The sequence below is a fragment of the Protopterus annectens genome, chromosome 1.part1, assembly GCF_019279795.1.
Source record: "Protopterus annectens isolate FY-2018-M chromosome 1.part1, PAN1.0, whole genome shotgun sequence".
In the NCBI taxonomy this organism is placed as follows: Eukaryota; Metazoa; Chordata; order Ceratodontiformes; family Protopteridae; genus Protopterus; species Protopterus annectens.
Genome location: NC_056726.1, coordinates 1,696,280,262 through 1,696,299,818, shown reverse-complemented (window position 1 = coordinate 1,696,299,818; position 19,557 = coordinate 1,696,280,262). Strand labels below are relative to the sequence as shown.

At 34.6% G+C, this 19,557-nt stretch overlaps 1 protein-coding gene across 1 annotated transcript in view; it reads left to right on the top strand.

Moving 5' to 3' along the window:
- The first annotated feature begins 1,010 nt into the window (after nt 1-1,010).
- Nucleotides 1,011-19,557, top strand: part of LOC122816615 (pancreatic secretory granule membrane major glycoprotein GP2-like) — a 501,830-nt gene continuing 483,283 nt past the window's right edge. The window contains exons 1-2 of the mRNA XM_044089528.1: nt 1,011-1,152; nt 6,231-6,359. Of these exons, the coding sequence (XP_043945463.1) occupies nt 6,311-6,359 (49 nt within the window). The 5' untranslated portion in view covers nt 1,011-1,152; nt 6,231-6,310. The remainder of the gene's footprint in view (nt 1,153-6,230; nt 6,360-19,557) is intronic.

Here is a 19,557-nt window from a genome sequence, read left to right as displayed (position 1 = left end):
TTCTGTAAAAACAAAGTGCTTTTTCTAACCATTTCATCTATGTTCAAAATTGATAGTCACAGTGTTGATCTTGGCAGTTTTTTGTTTTGTTTTTATTATTAGCTATGCAAATGAAAGCTTTTTAATGGTGAGAGATAGGCTGATAAGTTTATGTTCAATTGCTGACATAAAATATGCACATTGATAATATTGTATATGGCATACTATATTGTTACATCTTGTCCTGAGACCAGAGATTTCTGATGTAGGCTTAGTCAGATATGAAAGCTGGATGATTGTGCTTTGACAAAAAAAGTCATGGAAATAATAAAAAGGGGTTCACTTACCTTATAAAGGAGTACCATTAGAGGTAAGACATGATACAAATGGACAATTTATGTGCAGTTTTTTTGCATTTTATGTGCTGTATTAGCATCTGAGAAGTGTTACTATATGGCCATTGTACTATAGACACAATGTACACATCTACTAAAGTGGAAGAGGTGTAAGGCATAACAGCCATACATGTGCCAGAAATTACAACTAACTTGAGTTACAAAATGATGGCTTAGCTGTTTGTTGAAACAATATAACTTTTCCATGGCTGTGATATTCCACTGTGGAAAAACCTGAAGTGACAATTCTTTTAGAAGGAGAATATTCTGTATACTACTTGTCATGACTTGGCATTGCATGGCAGAGTAGATAATATTGAAATCGAGGTTATCAACCAGTGTCTCACCCACAATCATCTAGTTGTGTACAGCATTGCTTTAGGAGAATATAGCTGTCAGGTGACACGTCAGAGAATGAAACCAATAAATTATAATAGAAGAACACTAATAACATGTTGTCATAAAACATGCACTTCTAATGAATCAGGTAAAGGATAAAAATAATAAAAAAAATTCCTTCATAGGTACATAATTTATATGCTTCCTGGTGCTATATTTTAAATGAGACTATATACACCTACATATTTCACATTGTGTCTATTTTTATCCCAAATTCTAGTAAAGTTGTATAATAAAATTGAGGAGTCTTAAAATAGAAGAAAAAACATAATTATACTGGCAGCTGACAGTTTCACTGTACACCTCCAGAGTATATAAAGCGACATAGAGCAGATAGCTGAAGAGATCACTTTTAAGAGGACTCTGAACAGGCTGAAAGGTGAGAACGTTTCTGAAAAGAAAAAAATTAATTTTGAAAATATTTAAGAATATAATGGCATTATATGGTATTCCTTAAACATCTAAAGAAATGATTTTCTCTGTTCTACCTGATGACAAGGAAGAATGTGTTATAAATGTATTGCAGTTTTCTTACTTTGCTCCAAATATATATTTAGGAATGTTTACTAATTTTCTTTGAAACCAAATTTTGTGGAAATCGAATAGCAATGAATACAGCTGGCTACAGGACTAAAGGATGTAATCCAAAGCAAAATATTTATTCTAAACTATGGGCAAAAGTACAAAACTTTGGAATTCATGAGCATTGATCTCTATTTCATAAAACAAAACTGGCAAGTAACATATGCACAATTTTTGGAGAACTATTGCCTTAGGGGAATCATAACCTAGTTAACAGCCTGCATTGAATTTGTAGTTTATTCATTCATTGTTGATGTTTTATTCTTTAATTATGTTTACTCCAAACAGTCTTGAGCAGTCATATTTCATGTCTGGATTTGCCATTTTTCTCCTAAAGCAAAATGATCTTACTGACACATAAAATGAGCAGCCTGAAGTAAAAAGAAAACATAGAGCTGACTGTTTATTTTCCATTTATGAGGATACTAACACTTTTATTTGAACATATCAACACATTTCTTTCTTTATGTAGTGGAACTGTGTAAACTTAAGTTGAAAGATATAATGAAAGATGCATTGTTATAAATGTTATAGTAGTTTTCTTGCATGCCTGTGAATGAGAAGATAACCTGTTTGAGAATCCCCCTATAAGACAGCTGCACTGGGGGTTATTGACCCAGACAAGGGAATTGATCCAATATTCTAGTGCTCATACTTTAGTCCAGCAAGAATAAATGCTGTAATCCTTATGTGGCTAAGGCATAATATGGAGCTAAGTGCTGTAATCCTTATGTGACTAGGGCATTATATGGAGCTAAGTGCTGTAATACTGATGCAGCTAGGGCATTATATGGAGCTCAGTGCTGTAATCCTTATGTGGTTAGAGCATTATATGGAGCTAAGTGTTGTAATCCTTATGTGACTAGGGCATTATATGAAGATAAGTGTTGTAATCCTTATGTGGAGAGGGCACTATATGGAGTTAAGTGCTGTAACACTGATGTGGCTTGGGCATTATATGGAGTTAAGTGCTGTAATACCGATGCAGGTAGGGCATTATATGGAGTTAAGTGGTGTAATCCTAATGTGGCTAGGGCATTATATGGAGCTAAGTGCTGTAATTCTTATGTGGCTAGGGCATTATATGGAGCTAAGTGCTGTAATACTGATGCAGCTAGGACATTATATGGAGTTAAGTGCTGTAATCCTTATGTGACTAGGGCATTATATGGAGCTAAGTGTTAAAATCCTTATTTTACTAGGGCATTATATGGAGCTAAGTGCTGTAATGTAGCTAGGGCATTATATGGAGCTCAGTGCTGTAATCCGTAAGTGGCTAGAGCATTATATGGAGTTAAATGCTGAAATCCTTATGTGACTAGGGCATTATATGAAGATACGTGCTGTAATCCTTATGTGGAGAGGGCACTATATGGAGCTAAGTGCTGTAATACTGATTCAGCTAGGGCATTATATGGAGTTAAGTGCTGTAATCCTTATGTGGCTAGGGCATTATATGGAGCTAAGTGCTGTAATCCTTATGTGGCTAGGGTATTATATGGAGCTAAGTGCTAAAATCATTATTTAACTAGGGCATTATATGGAGCTAAGTGCTGAAATCCTTATGTGGCTAGAGCATTATATGAGCTCGTTATAATTGGAGCCTGTATATAACTATTGGTATACTAAAAGGATGTGAAAGAGGAGCTCATTACACTTGATGATTAGAATGTGATTTGCCTTGCTGCCCTGGACACATTTTGTTATTGTCCTTAAGTACGGTACAGTCTCCTCCCTGCATAAGACTTAAGGCTTAACTGGAATTTGCCCAGTCAATAAAGTTTGACATGCAAAGAAGCAAATAAATACACAAATGAATTGTTTCAAATATGCAATAACATTCTATTGCAAGATAAGAGAACATTCTGTCTGTCTTCAGCACTATTTTGTATTCATCTTTGATAATCTATGTTTGAAGTAATATTGTTTGGCTACCAGCTCACCTAAAAATATGTATATATATATATATATATATATATATATATATATATATATATATATATATATATATATATATATATATATATATATATATATATATATTGATATATAGCTTTTGTTCACCAAGGTAGTCTGACTAGGTTGTGATGCCCTCTTTTTTTTCATTAGAGGCTCAGTACAAAAAGCTCCATTTACAAAATAGGCAGTTATATATAATAGCAAACTTGTAAAGCTTAAAGTTACAGTAAGGGCATACAGTAATAGAAAGTCAGCTATATTAGAGAAAATCTGTAATCAGTAAAATATAGTCATTGCATATTAATTCATGACAAATTAGCATATATCGTCAGGTTTAAAATGCCAAGTTACAATTTTACATTTATGGGTAAGAGAAATAAAAGAAAGAAGAGGTGTGGGAGATATGATTTGAGAGCAACCAACATATTCTCCAAACAATCAAAAACAAACATAAAAATCTAGGCTCCCAATATAGAGAAAATCAATATCTTACAGTATCCACAAGAAAATCCATAGCAGCAACCTACCTACTCCCACCTCTATTGAATGCATCGCCTATCTTCCCTAACCTCAACAATACCCTCGAGGCCAAACTTGATGCATGCTATAATAAAACAGCAAGAGACACCACATATTCATCTAATAAAACTAACCACTGCACAGCTATGAAGGAAGCTAACCTGCTCACAAACTTACATATAAACCAGATAGTTGCCCTAGTCTAAAAAGCATATTCCTACCATACAGCAACAACAGAATACTATGTTCTAATAACAAATCTCTCATAACTGTGAGTAACTGAAAAGAAATGCGGTATCTCAAAACCATAGAACTCCATCCCAGTACACTTAAAGCTTACAGAAATCAATAAATAGTTACAAAAATCTGCTAAAACAGTGTGTGCAAGGAACTTGGCTCTGTTCTTGCTTTTTACCTGGATAGTTTGCAATCCTGAAGAAAATACAAGCTGCATTGTCTCTGACAAAAAGGTAGATACTCTGTACTAAATTCACACCTCTCAACTTGTTTGCGCAAGAAATCTGGGCAAACATAATGGGGAGGACAAATGTCCCAAAATAGGGACAGAACTTAAAAACTACTCATATAAACTTAGAAAGGTGCTAGAATAACAAGTTTTGTAATGACATGCACTTTCTGAAGGGTATGAAGTCTGAAACTCAAATGGTTGTGGTTATTTAGTGACTTCAGTTCTTAATAATTTGCAAGAAAACTACAGATTTTATGAGGAAGAGATAAAAATTATGAGGTAAAAATCTGGACATTATTCAAAAATCTGGACAGTTAATAGGTATGACTAAATACAATATGGTGATTATTACACTTTGCTTTTTAATACTGTAAACTTTTTCTTTGTATTTCAGTCTGCTACAATCTTATACCAATTCACAGGTGATCTCTTCTTTTCTCCTTTTCCTACAGTCACAAGTTTATTGATACAAGGTTAGCATTAATCATTTGTTACACCTAATTATGTATGCAAACATGCATATGTATCCAAGATGAAAATATTATATACAAGTTAAGTGTGTGTGTGTGTGTGTGTGTGTGTGTGTGTGTGTGTTTGTGTGTGTGCGTATTTAAATATATATGTGTGTGTGTGTGTGTGTGTGTGTGTGTATACATATATATATATATATATATATATATAGAGAGAGAGAGAGAGAGATGCAAATATATATGGTTCCCCTGCACTTTGCTGAATGTATATTTGGTCAAAAAATGCTAGGGGTAGTTTAAAATGCCAAGTGGGCAGATAGCAGAATCTCCAACATATCAAGGTATGTTTCATCAAGACAGGGGTTTGGTGAGGGTTGTAATTGAACTTTAGTGTTAGGGTAAGGCTTGAGGATAGACTAGTTAATAGGTTTGCATTTTTGTGTGCGAGTGCGTGTATTTAGAGTTAAGGTTTGGTGTTTGTATGTCTAAGTCTGTCTTACATAGTAGCAGTGTTAAGGGAAGTTTTTTTAAGTTGAGGTGTAAAGATAGGGTTAGTGGAATGGACAAGTTTAGGGTTAGCATCCTTTACTAAGGTGGCACTCCCTGCCCCACCTTAGTAATGATTGCTGACCCTAATCCTACTCCTTCTTCATCCCTAACTCTACATCTTACATTAATAAAAAAACTTCCCATAACACTGGCACTCTTCTGATGAATTTGAGGTTAGTGTTTTAGGGAATATTAGCGTGAAGATCAGGAAAGAAAATAGTTTTCCTTCCTCAAGCATTTCAGTATTTTGTAATTTGAATTATGTAATTTCAGACTTCTTAATATCACTATTTTATGTTTAACATAAAGTGTGTTTGATCATACATGGTACAATAGTGTGTGTAGTTTTATATATACATATATATGTATATATATATATATATATATATATATATATACATATATACATATATATATATATAGAGAGAGAGAGATTGTTTGCAAATATCTATACATAGAAAGATACATAGATATGCACATTAATCTCTCTATCTACCTGTATAAAGACAGAGAGAGACAGAAAGTCTAAATTTTTATCTTGATCAGCTTGAGCTGGTACTACTCCACTGGAAACATTTATTCTGTTTATTTGTAAATCTATCTTATTTCAGTGTATTTTCTATGCTGACTGAAGACATTATTATATGTTCATATGTGTAGGCTTAAAAATACCCTTGACATATTCTGATTTCTTAATAAAGTCCGGAATCAATTCTTAGGTAAAACTAATACAATTATTTAAACTTTTGCTCTTAGTATTATAGTTTCATGAAATCATGTTTATTCATTCAGTTTCATCATTACCACTGTATTTATTCCTATGAAGTATATATTACCATCTGTGAAAAAAAAATGTCACCAACCTTTCTGTAGTAATTTGACATGTTTAATTTGTTTCTATCCACACAGATTAAGAGAGGATAAACAAAGTCAGCTTCTAATATTCCTGCTTGAATCCACTGTATCCTACATAAAATTACTTATTCAGAATGAAGACACTTCTCACAATAATTTTGACCATAGGGTTTATTAAACAAGGTAAGAATGATGAAGCACCATTGCCTACCTTTCTTAACGCTGCCTGGCTCCCTTAACAAATAAAGATTTAGCCTAATAACTTAATTTGTAAGCTCAAATGCCTCAGGCACAGTTACATTTTCACAAGGGAAACAATTTCAGGTGTGATGATTTCTAGCTTGCTCTCCTTACAGACATAATTATCTCTGACCTTGCCTTTGCACTCATTGGCAAATCTGGTACTTTTTCTCCTATTCTCCTCAGAAACCTTGCTACTATTTTCTGACCATACTTTCTCACTCATTCACCAAATCTGTTACTGTTCAACTTACTCTCCTCAGTAAACTGACTCTTATCTTAACAGTGCTGTCTTACTCATTCAGTCTAGACATTTAACCCATTCTCTTGCTGAAGCGTCATTACTATCAGTAGTCATATGCCTCCTCACTCATTCAGTAAATCATCTAATGCCTTTTTACACATGTAGAACTAAAACACAGCACCACAAATCTCCTACCCCAAAATAATAACCTTTTTCCTCAAAATGTTTTCCTAAATAAAATCAATGTTCTGCCAAGAGAAGCACAGTAAATGCCCAGGAGGTATTCTACCACTCTACCTGTACATCATTCTTTTTCCTAGACTGCAGCTATTTCTATGCCAAATATTACACAACTATCATGTGTAAATGATCCTATATTACTATATATAATTGCTAATATATGTGTTATTACAGATAATGGTGGCGAATGCTTGTCTCCTATGTATTATTTTCTCAGATTCAGTATAACAAGAGAGGTGTAATGCTTTTCTTCACTTTTATTGTACTGTTCTCTAAGGCTTAATCTGTGTTGCTTTATGTTTACTACATTGTAACTAAACTGCGAATAGGGCTGGTATTTTACACTACTTTTGAAAGGTCTGTAAGTAAACCATATCAAAACGGAACAGCCTATACAGAGATGACCACTATTTAATGTTATTAATTAAACCATTCTGCAGTTTTAAATATGGTGGGCAAAAAATCCATGAACATGAAGGCAGATTTTATTTGCATTTATTTATTTACTTACTTATTCCTTTATTAGTTTATTTATTTTATTGAGGATGGCATTTTTCAAGCTTTTTTTTTTTTTGCAGTCAATTACCTTTTCATTTTTGTCATTAATCAAAATCCATTGTGCAATGAAATTCTTGTATTTCATGAAATAAATGAAACGTGATATTTTCTGAAGAAGTTAAAAAAGATTTAGTCTCTTTCCCATAGCAGTAATTACTGTGTGACAAGGTATGACTAGTAACAAATTAATACTCCATAATGTCTTCTGTTGTGCATTTCATTAAATCCCCATTGCAAGCTAAGCTGTTGCATGCATTGTATTGCCTTCTTGTATGCCTCCTGTGTTTGTTTGTTCTTATTATATAGCATGAAATATGACATAAAATCATGGTTAAAATGGTCACATTTTATTAGAAATGTTTCTCCATCTATATCTCCATATAATTCAGACAGTGCAAACTAATTTAAATATTTATGATTTATGGGTTTTGTAAAAGGTCTGAAATGTGAACATTTTAGGAACAAAGGAAAAATGTAATAGATAGCAACACTTCTGAATGGGTTTACTATCGAAATGTTGAAATTCATATGGTCAATGGTCATAATGTCGAAAGTCATTACACTGAACGTTCAAAATACCGAAAAAAAATGTTAAAGTTTAAACAGTCAAAAAACACCTGCAGCACTGACAGTAGTGATTGTGCAGAGGTGCTGCACCCCCCCCCCCACACACGCCCTGCTACTTATATATTACAAATCCAAGATTGCACAGCAGTGATGACAAGGATATATTCTTGCCCTGTTGACAACATGTCGACAGGTAATTTGCATGCACTTCCTGTCGACCAAATGAACTACTTAATATTCATGTGTCGACCATATGGGTCGATCAGATGAATATTAGACCATATGACTTTCAACCTTTTGATAGTAAACCCTTCTAAATGTAGCATTCAGCGTTTAAAGGTAGATATTGACTATGACTTTTGAAAATCTCTGACCATTTTAAATGTTTCATAGTCAAATTTTACCCCCCCCCCCTTCTCAATGATGTGTGCATACTACTAATCTTGTAACTTTAATGATCCTTTGAATTCCTGAGCTATGCAAAAAATTAATTGGCATCTTGCTACAGCTATGTCATATTAAATAAAAAAGTTTAGCAGACATACATAAAAAAATGTTTGCCAATCTAGTTAAAACATTTTAAAGTTTCCTGCTTTTCATATGACAAATCAGGAAAACATATGCTTACAACTTTCTGCTTCAGTGTTATGGAAAGTTAAGGTGGTTAAAACCTATCATTCTTTCAAGACAACGCATGACCAATTTCTTTGCAATAGCATGTATGTGTGCATGTGTGTGCATGTGTGTTGTGTGTGTGTGTGTGTGTGTGTGTGTGTGTGTGTGTGTGTGTGTGTGTGTGTGTGTGTGTGTGTGTGTGTGTGTTACACTTATAAATTCAAAAAGACAAATTGAGGACACACAGCACAGTTGAAGAAGTATATAAAGCATTTATTGGATAAGGTGAGCACTTTCACACCGAATATAGGTACTTCAGATCATTAAAACACTAAATATTGAAACATGAATACATTTTGACACAAACAGATATACAAGCTCAACAAAAAATACAGTGCCAGCATTTAAAACAGTAAAACATTGGGGCTATCAATCAAATATATCAAAGCCCACTGAATCAGATCTTCAATGCACATTAAACAGTAAGTCTAAGCAAGTCAATATTATCTTACCATTAAGATGTCCCCAAAATATGCACAAATGTAGCTAAAAAGCCTGAGTAATTATAATAACCATAATGAATAAGCTGTAAATAATGATTAGTCAAGTTCTCAGTTCATGATACAGCTCTGTTCATCACTAAAAATGTACATGGGCATATATCTACAAGTGGCTGAGACGGAATTGCTGAAGTGTCAAGTGTCCAAATCCCAATATGCTAAAGAAACACAACATCAATCATCTTTTTCTATGGAGAAAGCCACTACCAGTCTGATTTCAAAGTTTATGCTAGCAATTATTTCTTAGTTTGTGAATATTTCTTTGTTTATTGTTTTTGTGACCTTGGAGTTGGTATATGTAAGTTTTAGGGGATTGTACCCCAGATGAAGAGGTGCAGGGGATCTTGATACCCTGCAAAAAATAGCTGAATTTTAATTTTTCACCATTATATGTTTCAGATGTTACTTTTATTTACCAGGTTAATCCCACAATGCTTTTAGATTCTTTTCAGAGAAGTCCTAAGGCAGTATTATTTATTTTTATTTTTTTTTTATTTTACATTTGTTGACCGGGCTAGTCCAACTGGATACATGTCCATTTTCAGTGGAGGCCCGAGGAGAAAAGCTCCACTATCTAATGCATAATAACAAAAATACATTCAAAGTACATAGGTAATTTAAGACACAACTAAAACAGGCATTTAAAATTACATAGGGAATTAAGACACAAGTAAAACAGGCATATAGGCTTTCCTTTCAGTAAGTTCAAAAAGGTGAATACAGAGACTATCAAATTTCTACAGTACAGGTCAAAGTACATAGGTAATTTAAGACACAACTAAAACAGGCATTTAAAATTACATAGGGAATTAAGACACAACTAAAACAGGCATTTAGGCTATCTTTTCAGTAAGTTCAAAAGGTGAAAACAGAGACTATCAAATCTCTTCAGTACAGGTATATAAAATGTGAGACAGAAATAATTAAGTAGTTTAAAAGCAAAAGATAGAGTTACTAGAAAATTTTAGTTTGAAGTTGAGAGAGTCAATTTCTTAGGTAGAGATGAAAAATAAAATGGAGAAATAGAGTTGGGAGACAGTGCAAAGGATGCAGGAGAAGGTAGGAGGTACGTGATCAGCTAGGGTTATTGCAAGAGCAAAGCCAGTGATTGGTTAGAAAATGTTGTAGTAGTAGTAGTATGCGTACTACTAGTTGAAATTTGGTCAAGGCATTGGGGATCATCCCCCTACTGTAATCAGCAGGTGTCATGGATTGTTTACAGCAGCCAGAGCTACCACCATCTCAGCCAGATAGGACTGTAGTTTAATATCTGACCCTAAGGATTACAGACTCAGGAGTGCAGCACCCCATATGCAGTCTCAGCAATCCAACTGTCTTGTGTGGGTAGAGAACCCACAGCCTTCTGTGACACAGGCAGATCTGTTTTCTCGTTGGCCAAGACACTCTCTTCATCATTTTGTTTCCTCAGTGTCTTGACATTTGAGGTTTCATAGGAAAGACACACATGAGCAGTGAGAGGCTCCTGGACAATGAAGGAAAGGCAACTGAAAAAAAAAATGAGTAACAACAACAGATGTTGTGTTACTAAATGCACATACTGGCTACAGAACAATAATGTCAGAGTTTGGCAGTCATTCAGGAAAGCACTAACTCACTATAACCAGTGCCATGGACTGGTGTGGATGCTGTTAGTGTAGTTGTGATGGTCCAGACCTACTTTTGAAAGCAACATTTCAATTCAAATGATTCTTCTAACCTTTTTTAAATAAGCAGTCTCCATTTGCATTTGTTTATCCATGAGAAAGTGTGTGATAGACACACCAAGACACTGTTGATATTGGCAAGCAGCATACTTGAGAGTGGTACAACACTTTTACATTTCTGAAACTTCAAATCAGCCATATTTACGTATGTGAAAGGAATGCAGAGGTGTGGATGGCTGTCGGTATTAATTTATGCTTTAACATAAAATTCAGGCTGGAAATGACAAAAATAAATTGTCTTTATACTTGCAAAATACACCAGAAAAATAATAATTCATTATAAAAAGTGTCACTTTTTAACAGAATATTGATATATATGGCAAATGAAGTCAACAGATAGCACATACAATTCTTTACAAGACTCAGACGGCACAAGTACACAAAAAATGAAGAAATAGAATAGCACCAGTGAAGGCTATATACAAGATTTTCCATTTTTTAACATAAGATGCATGTTACAAGTCATCACATACCATGACATATGAACACACTTGCTTGAGGTGTGACAACTGACTTTTTGCAGGTACAGAACTGCCAAAGTGATATAATTCACAAATGAAAACAAAGCAGAACAGACAGGCAATAGAGACAGTAAACTGCACTTATCAAAAACAGAATATACAGTAGCAGTATGTGATAAACAACTGTACGGTACTAATTAATAAATGTAACAATTATAACTGAATGCACATTGTATTAGTTTTGTGTCATGATGGAAATGCTGTGGTGTAATGAGAGTTAGGGAAGATGATGGCACAGAGGTGGAATTAAGAGGTACTAGTAGTTAAGAGAGAAAGAAAGAGAGTAAGACTAGAGGTTGAGAGGCCTGTACATGATGTGGCCTGCTATGTGTAAAATCAAAGTTATGTACTCACCATAATGAGAGATCGGTGTTGTCTGTTTCCATCCTTCCTCATTGTATGGGTCTCGCATCTGACCTTGGATCTGTCTTCAGCCACTTCTAAGCAGGTGCTCAGGCTCCTCTTCCTCCCCATAATCCCTGTGCAAAAAGAAAACTATCTCAGATCAAGATTGCCTATCAAAAGTAGAAATTTAGGAAAATGAAGATGGTAATAGCTAAAAAAACTATCTGACTTAGACACTGCCAGCCTGTAAACAGAGAGTAAGAGAAAAAGACAGAACCTTCAGGAACCAAGGTAGGTCAGCTAGACTCATCCTGGAATTACAACATGAGAAACTGTACTCACAAAAAGGGGGATGCTGGTGAGTAGTTGGGGAATGACAGAAACAGACAATACAGCTCTATCATTTTGGTGAGTAATTAACTTTTGTATCTGATGTTGTCGTTTCCATCCATTCTCATACATATGCAACAAAGTCCTCAACTTTTACTTTTTTGCTTGGGTGGTCTTTTGGAAGGATATTCTGGAGTACAGATGAGCCAAAGCAGGCTATAGACCTGGATTGTATATCCAGTTTATAATGTGAAATGAAAGTATGTACCTTGGACCAGGTAGCTGCAGCACAAGTGTCATCAATCTGTACACTAGAAAGAAAGGCTGCAAACAAAGCAACAGATCTAGTGGAATGAGCTTTTAGGATTGAAGGCAGTGACAATCCCCTTTCTTGATAGACTAATGGTATGCAGTGTGACAAGGGTCATTTTGGATGCTACGTTTCCCAACTTAATAGTATGAAAAGATACAAATAATTGGTCAAATTTTCTGAAAGATTTTGCTCAATATAAGAAAAAATGTAACTGATGATGAACATCTAGCAAATGTAATATATATTCACCCTTGTTTGAAATATTTGCAAAGAACTGCAGTATTTCTGGACTGATTAATAGATGATTCATGAGGAACCTTAGGAAGAAAAGAGGAGGTTTTATTTCATGGAAACTCTATCCTTGTGAAAAATTAGGTAAGAAGATTTTTGAAGACAAAATGTGCAGGTCAGAAATTTTGAGCATATCAAAACAATCCTGTCTTGGTTTGTGATTTTTTTGTGAAGTTGACTGGTAAGAGAAGTTTTACTTGAATTTATTTTGCATTTGTTATCACTATTTTTAACTGTTTGTAGGTAGGAAGAGACTGCTTATTAACAAGATTTGCTTTGATTAATAATTTGTTGTTTTACCTTTAGTTTCACTTTTGGTTATGAGAAAGGGATAGGTTTTGGACAGGCAAGCTCTAGCTACCATAAGGGGCCTACACAGCTATAAATTTACACAGACTACAGAGAGAAAAATTCTGAACATATCAAAACAATCCTGTCTTGGTTTGTGATTTGTTGTGGAGTTAACTTGTAAGAGAAGTTTTATTTGAATTTATATTGCATTTGTTATTACTATTTTTAACTGTAGGTAGGAAGAGACAGCTTATTAACAAGTTTTACTTTGATTCACATTTTGTTGTTTTACCTTTAGTTTCACTTTTGGTTGTGAGAAAGGGATAAGTTTTGGACAGGCAAGCTCTAGTCACCACAAAACAATCCTGTCTTGGTGTGTGATTTGTTGTGGAGTTGACTGGTAAGAGAAGTTTTATTCATTTTTACTGTTAAAAGGAGGTGTGACTGTGAGCTATAGTGAGCATGTGACCTAAAGAAATTACAACTTCTTTCTGGCTGGTAGAACTTTTATGGCTAGAACAACTTTATTGTATTTTATTATTTAGCTGGATATTGCTGGTATAATTTTTGTCACAGAAGTTGATTTAAGTTCCTTTGAATTCTTTGCTACTGACTTTGTGTATTTTTTTTCCTTTGCAATATTTTATTCAATTAAAGCGGAATATGGATTCCTTAAATGAGTATGCAATTAACAATTTACTAATGTACAAGTATCTTGTACAGTGTAAGTAATGCTATGCATATTTAAAGGTAACAGCTGATAACACTGGTGATCTTTGTTCCTCGTGTCAAAAGCTGGATGATTTGCTTACCAATGTAAGAAGCAAATCTCAACTTAATGATGATGAATGCACATGTATGATTAGCATGGCTTGCAGAACTGTTGTATCATATATTAATGACTGGACTGATGAACTAAATAATGTTAGGCATAGAACAAATAGAACAGATTTAGGAAATGATGCATCTATTTTCTGCAAAGAACATTCAACTCCTATGAAACATAATGAGGCCCCTGCGAACTATGGAATTGTGGATGCAAGTACTCAGAAATCAGAGGATCTGGTTTGTTTAGAAGGAAACAAAAAAGAAAGAAAGGAAGAAGTTCTCAACAAATAATAAGAAAGAAAAAGAAACTGACTAATGACTGTAAAGGAAAGAGAATACGTAGTAAAAAAGGATTCTGCTTTGTTATGTAACACACAGGTTACAGGGAATAAAGATATCTGTCTAGCAGAAAACCCTCAGTCTACAGAAAAAAAGGCATCATCTTTCCAATGGAAAAAGTAGAAAAAAGAGGCAAGGGGCAAGTGAAAAGGAAGAAATCAAAACTGAATGTGGAAGGATTGAAGAACTGTAAGAAAAAAGAAGAGAAAGACAGATGTTGACTACATGGCTCAAGCTGTGGAGTTACAATGCCAGCTGGATGAGAATTTAATACACAATGAAAACAGTGGAATTAATAAGACTAATGGTGATGAAGCTCTGTCCTTCATAACAATTGATAGAGCAGAAATGACTGTATTAGAAGCTGACCATTCTTCAGAAATGGTCAGCAAAGATTCTTGTAATTGGAGATTCAGTTATTAAAGGAACTGATACTTATATTTGCAGAGATGATAATGAACATCGAGTAGTGTTATGCTTGCCTGGAGCAAAAATAGAAGATGTGAAACAAGATTTGGAATGCCTTAATGTAAGGAAGTATGGATCTGTTTTTATTCATGTTTGTACAAATGATGTCACCAACAAAGATTCTCTGTCTGTTAGTCGGGAACTGACAGCCCTCCTAGATAGTATAGCTTGTACTGGTGTTAGGACATATTTTTCATAAATCACCTATAGAAAGGATTGTCAGGTCACTGTGAATGAAAAGATTTTTTGGATAAACACCTACATGGAAAAAATGTCCTGTTTTAAAAAATGGAAATGTGTAGAGCATCCAATCCTTCTTTTGGGCACACGTTTTCAGACAGGATGGTGTGCATTTGTCTAGATCAGGGAAGATAATTTTTGCAGCAGACATTTTGAAATATTTGACAAACACTAGCCAGGATTTTTGCCAGGTTAAAAATTTAACAGTTCACAGATAGCAACATTTGATGCATTTCTGATAGTTGTTAATGCTAGGAGCATTAATAATAAAGTTTTTTATTAGAAAATTTGCTACATTCCCACAAGATTGATGAAGTTATAGTTTGTGAAACATGCTTAAAGAACAATGACTGGAAACCAGTTCTGTCAGGGTATAAATGTTTTTACTGTAACAGACATTCTAACAAAAAATCAGGAGGAGGTGTTATTATAGGGATTAAAGATAGCTATGAGACTTGTGATTATTACATGTTTAATGATGACACCAATACTATAGACTGTGTAACTGTGACAATAACGACAACCCTGGAACATATAACTATTGTTGGAGTGTACAGACCACCAAAGTCAAGTGCAGATGACCTAGAGGAATTGAAACATTTCTTACATGAAACAGAGGAGGGAAGAATATAATTAGCTGGGGACTTAAATTTACCAGAAACAACCTGGAATAATATTGATTCAACATTAGTTAAGAAATTATTCACAGAGTATATTCAGGAACAACAAATGCTTCAGATTGTAAAAAAAATACCTATCAGGGGACGGAATATACTAGATATTGTTTGTGTTTTCAAAGAAATTACTGTAACTTCAAGTCAAGTTTTACCACCATTGATCTGCAGTGATCATGGGGTCTTAAAGGTTAATTTGTTGCTATATAATTCTGCCAAACTGAAATCTAAACCAAAACACAAAAGGTTAATTACAGATTATAGGGAAGCAAACAGTTGCTATATAAAACTAACTGGAGTGAGGTGTTCAGTGGAAAAACTGCAGATGGAATGTGGAAAGTTTTGAAAGAGAAATTGAGTACAAAAATAAAAAAAAAATGTTAACATCAGGATCTAGGCATGCAACATCAGGGGGGGTATATTTCCGTAAGTACAAGATACCTGATTAAGGTGAGAGACAAAAAATATAAGAAATGGAAGAGAGGTCAAACTACAACTTTGAAAACTGAAATAAACAATCTGTACAAACAGATTAAGCATAGTGTTAGACAAGCTCAAGAAAATTTTGATGAAAATTTATATAAAGATATTGAGCATAATAGGAAAGCTTTTTATAGATACACAAGATGTGAAAGGAGTAAAGATACACAAATTGATAAACTGTGTGCAGATTCTAAAATGTATTCTCAGACACAACAGATTATAGATATATTTACAAAATCTTATGCAAAACAGTTTGGCTCCACAAAAGGGGAGGTAACTTGTCCTAGTGACATCCAGGTAAACCTAGATACTGGAATCAAATTAGATTATATTGAAAAAGAACTGTGTAAACTGGATCCAAACAAAGCACAGGGAGGAGACAGAATAAGTAACAATGACCTGAGAACACTTAAGCAGGAACTTACACTGCCATTACATATATTATTCATTAGGTCGTATAAATATGGGGAGATTCCTCAAGACTGGAGACCTGCACTTATTAAACCTGTCTTTAAGGGAAAGGGGAGTAGGACAAACCCAGAATCATATAGACCCTTAAGTCTACTTTCATGTTGTGGAAAAATAATGGAGATGGTAATACTGGATAAGCTATTGTCAGAACTGGATAGGATGGGATGTGAAACCATATATCAGCATGCATATGTTGAAAATAGATCTATTACCACCTGTAACATGATGTTCTATAACAATATAATAACAGCTATGAATAAAAAATTGTGCTGTGATGTGATTTATATAGATTTAACTTCAGCATTTGACAGGGTCATGCACAAAACATTGATCAATAAATGAGTACAACTAGGTATTGATGTACTATTGATAAGATGGATAGCTGCATGGCTTACAAATTGGATATGGAAAGTATCACACACCAAGTGGACAGCTGAAATCCTTGGTTACAGTCACGTTGTCCTGCAGGGCTCTGTACTAGGCCCTTACTTGTTTAGATTGTATCTTTCAGACCTTAATTTTTCATCTGAGGTGTTCTACAGTCTATATGCTGATGACCTGAAATTGGGTAAACTGATTACAAGTATTACAGAAAAGGCATGTCTGCAAAATAATTTGACTAAATTGACTATTTTGGCACAGGAGAATAATATGTTGATAAATACATCAAAAACTAAGCATATGAGATTTGGGAGACATAAACTGAAAGGTGAATATTTAATACAGCACACAGTGATTGAAACTGTAGACTCGTTTAAGGACATAGGTATATGAGTAGATTCAGCTATCAGTTTTTCTAATCATATCACCCAATTGGCTAATGATAGTTATAGAACTATAGGTTGTATAAAAAGATTTATAAAGTCTAGGAAATCAGACATAATGAAGTCATTGTTTGTTAGTTACGTTAGACCCAGACTTGAGTATGGAATAACAATATTGAAACCCTATAGGAAAACAAGCATGAATAAACTGGAAAGAGTACAGTGCAAATATACTAACGGCATCCTTGGATGTGAAAATCTAAGTTATTATGAAAGACTAAAATATCTGAACTTGTACACTCTCTCTTATAGATATTTAAGAGGAGATCTTATTCAGGTATATAGGACATTTAGAGACAACTACCTCTGGGAATGTTTGGGGTTATCAAAAAGTACTAGAAGTTTGTCAGATAACCTATGTAGAAGATTCTATATAAATGAGAAGTGTACCAATTGGTTCTCTGACAGAGTAGCTGATGGTTGGAACAGACTACCTAATTACATTAAAGCAAGTACTAGTTTAGATATTTTTAAGAACATCCTGGAAATTTATTATGGGAACAAGTGTTTTGGCATATTGGCAAACTAGAAGGGCTTTAATGCCCGTGCTTGAAACATTTGTATGTATCTATGTATGTATGTATGTATGTATGTATGTATATTCAACTACCAGAAATGATAGCAACTGTGAATAATGTCTTTCATGATAAAAACGTTAGGTCAACCTAGCTGCAGGGTCAATGGGGGACCAGTCAATGCCTGTAGTAAAACAGTAATGTCCAATGGAGGAACTTGGTGTCTAAGTGATGGATGTAGAAGAAAAGTTCACTGAAGTAAAGCTTTGGATAATCTAAGAGATGCTATGGGGATATGATTTCACTCATATGGAAAGTGGATATCACAACTAACTGAATTTTGATGGTGGAGTAATTGACTTCACAACTGAAAACATGACAAGGAAGTCCAAAACTGTTGGAATCAGAGTTGAGAAAAGGTCAATATTATTTTCAAGTGCCCAGATAGAAAATATTTTCCATATTTTTTGTCACAATTGTCATCAATTTTGAAATTTTCCTAGTAGAGGGTTTCTGGGAAGAGGACAAAATGTGGACAACTGAAGATGAAAACATGGACTGTCAAGCACCATTGGAATTGAAGAAACCATATGGTCAGTTTGAAGGAATGAATGCTCAGGTGAGGCGAACCTGATGGGTGAGAAAGAAGATCTGGGTCTGAGCCCAGCACTCAGGGATGGTGGATTAGATGAGACCAGAGGAAGGGAAACCACACTTGTAGAGTTTAATAAGGGGCTTTGAGGATGACTGTGATCGTCATCACAGATGCTTTCTGTACAAAGCTTGGAATCAGGGTTGTCGGAGCAAAGACATAAAGGAGTCCCAGGATCCAAGGTGTTGTTAGAGCATTCCTTACTGATTCTCTTAAAATTAGAAATTAAAAATAAAACCATTATACTAGACGACTTTATTATTGTTTGGACCTCACTTAAATCACCGCACCCCTCAAATCATATTAACCTTTACGGATTCTCACAGCTTATACAAACCCCTACTAGGGTAAACAAAACCTTAAAAAAGAATCAGTACTAGACTGGATTCTCACCAGTCGCCCATCTTTCATCCATAATTTCGGTACACTACCTGACACTCTAAGCGACCACCTCTCAACCTTCTTCATCAGAGATCAAACTAAAGTCACTAGAATTATCTCTCTTAAACATATCAGATACATTAAAACCTTCAGGGCTGACCACCTTAATACAGCCCTTAAACACTCTAACTGGTCCCTCTTTTGGCACTTCCTTTAGATGAAGCAGTTAAGTATTTTAACATTATCTTCTTAGGCCTGCTTAACCAACTTGCTCCACCAAAACAGATACACACTAAAAACATCTGTGCCCCATGGCTTACTAAGAGCACTAGGCAACTTATGAAACAAAGGGATAAAGCATGGGACACCTGGCGCAAAAACAAACTACTAATAGGCAAACATTCTTACAACTGAGAAACACTGTAAAAAAACAAATCAGACTAGACAAACAAAAATACTACAGTGAAATTCAAGCTAAGCATAATACCAACCCACAAAAGTTCTAGGCTGCTATAGACAGTATTTGCCAACCAGGTAAATCACCAACTCCTCATCCAAACATAGACACCACCTCTATAGACACAGCCACCCAATTCAATGAGTTCTTTACCAACTCTATATTAAAGCTGGCAATAGCCCCACACTCCTCAACCCCCACTATACTAAA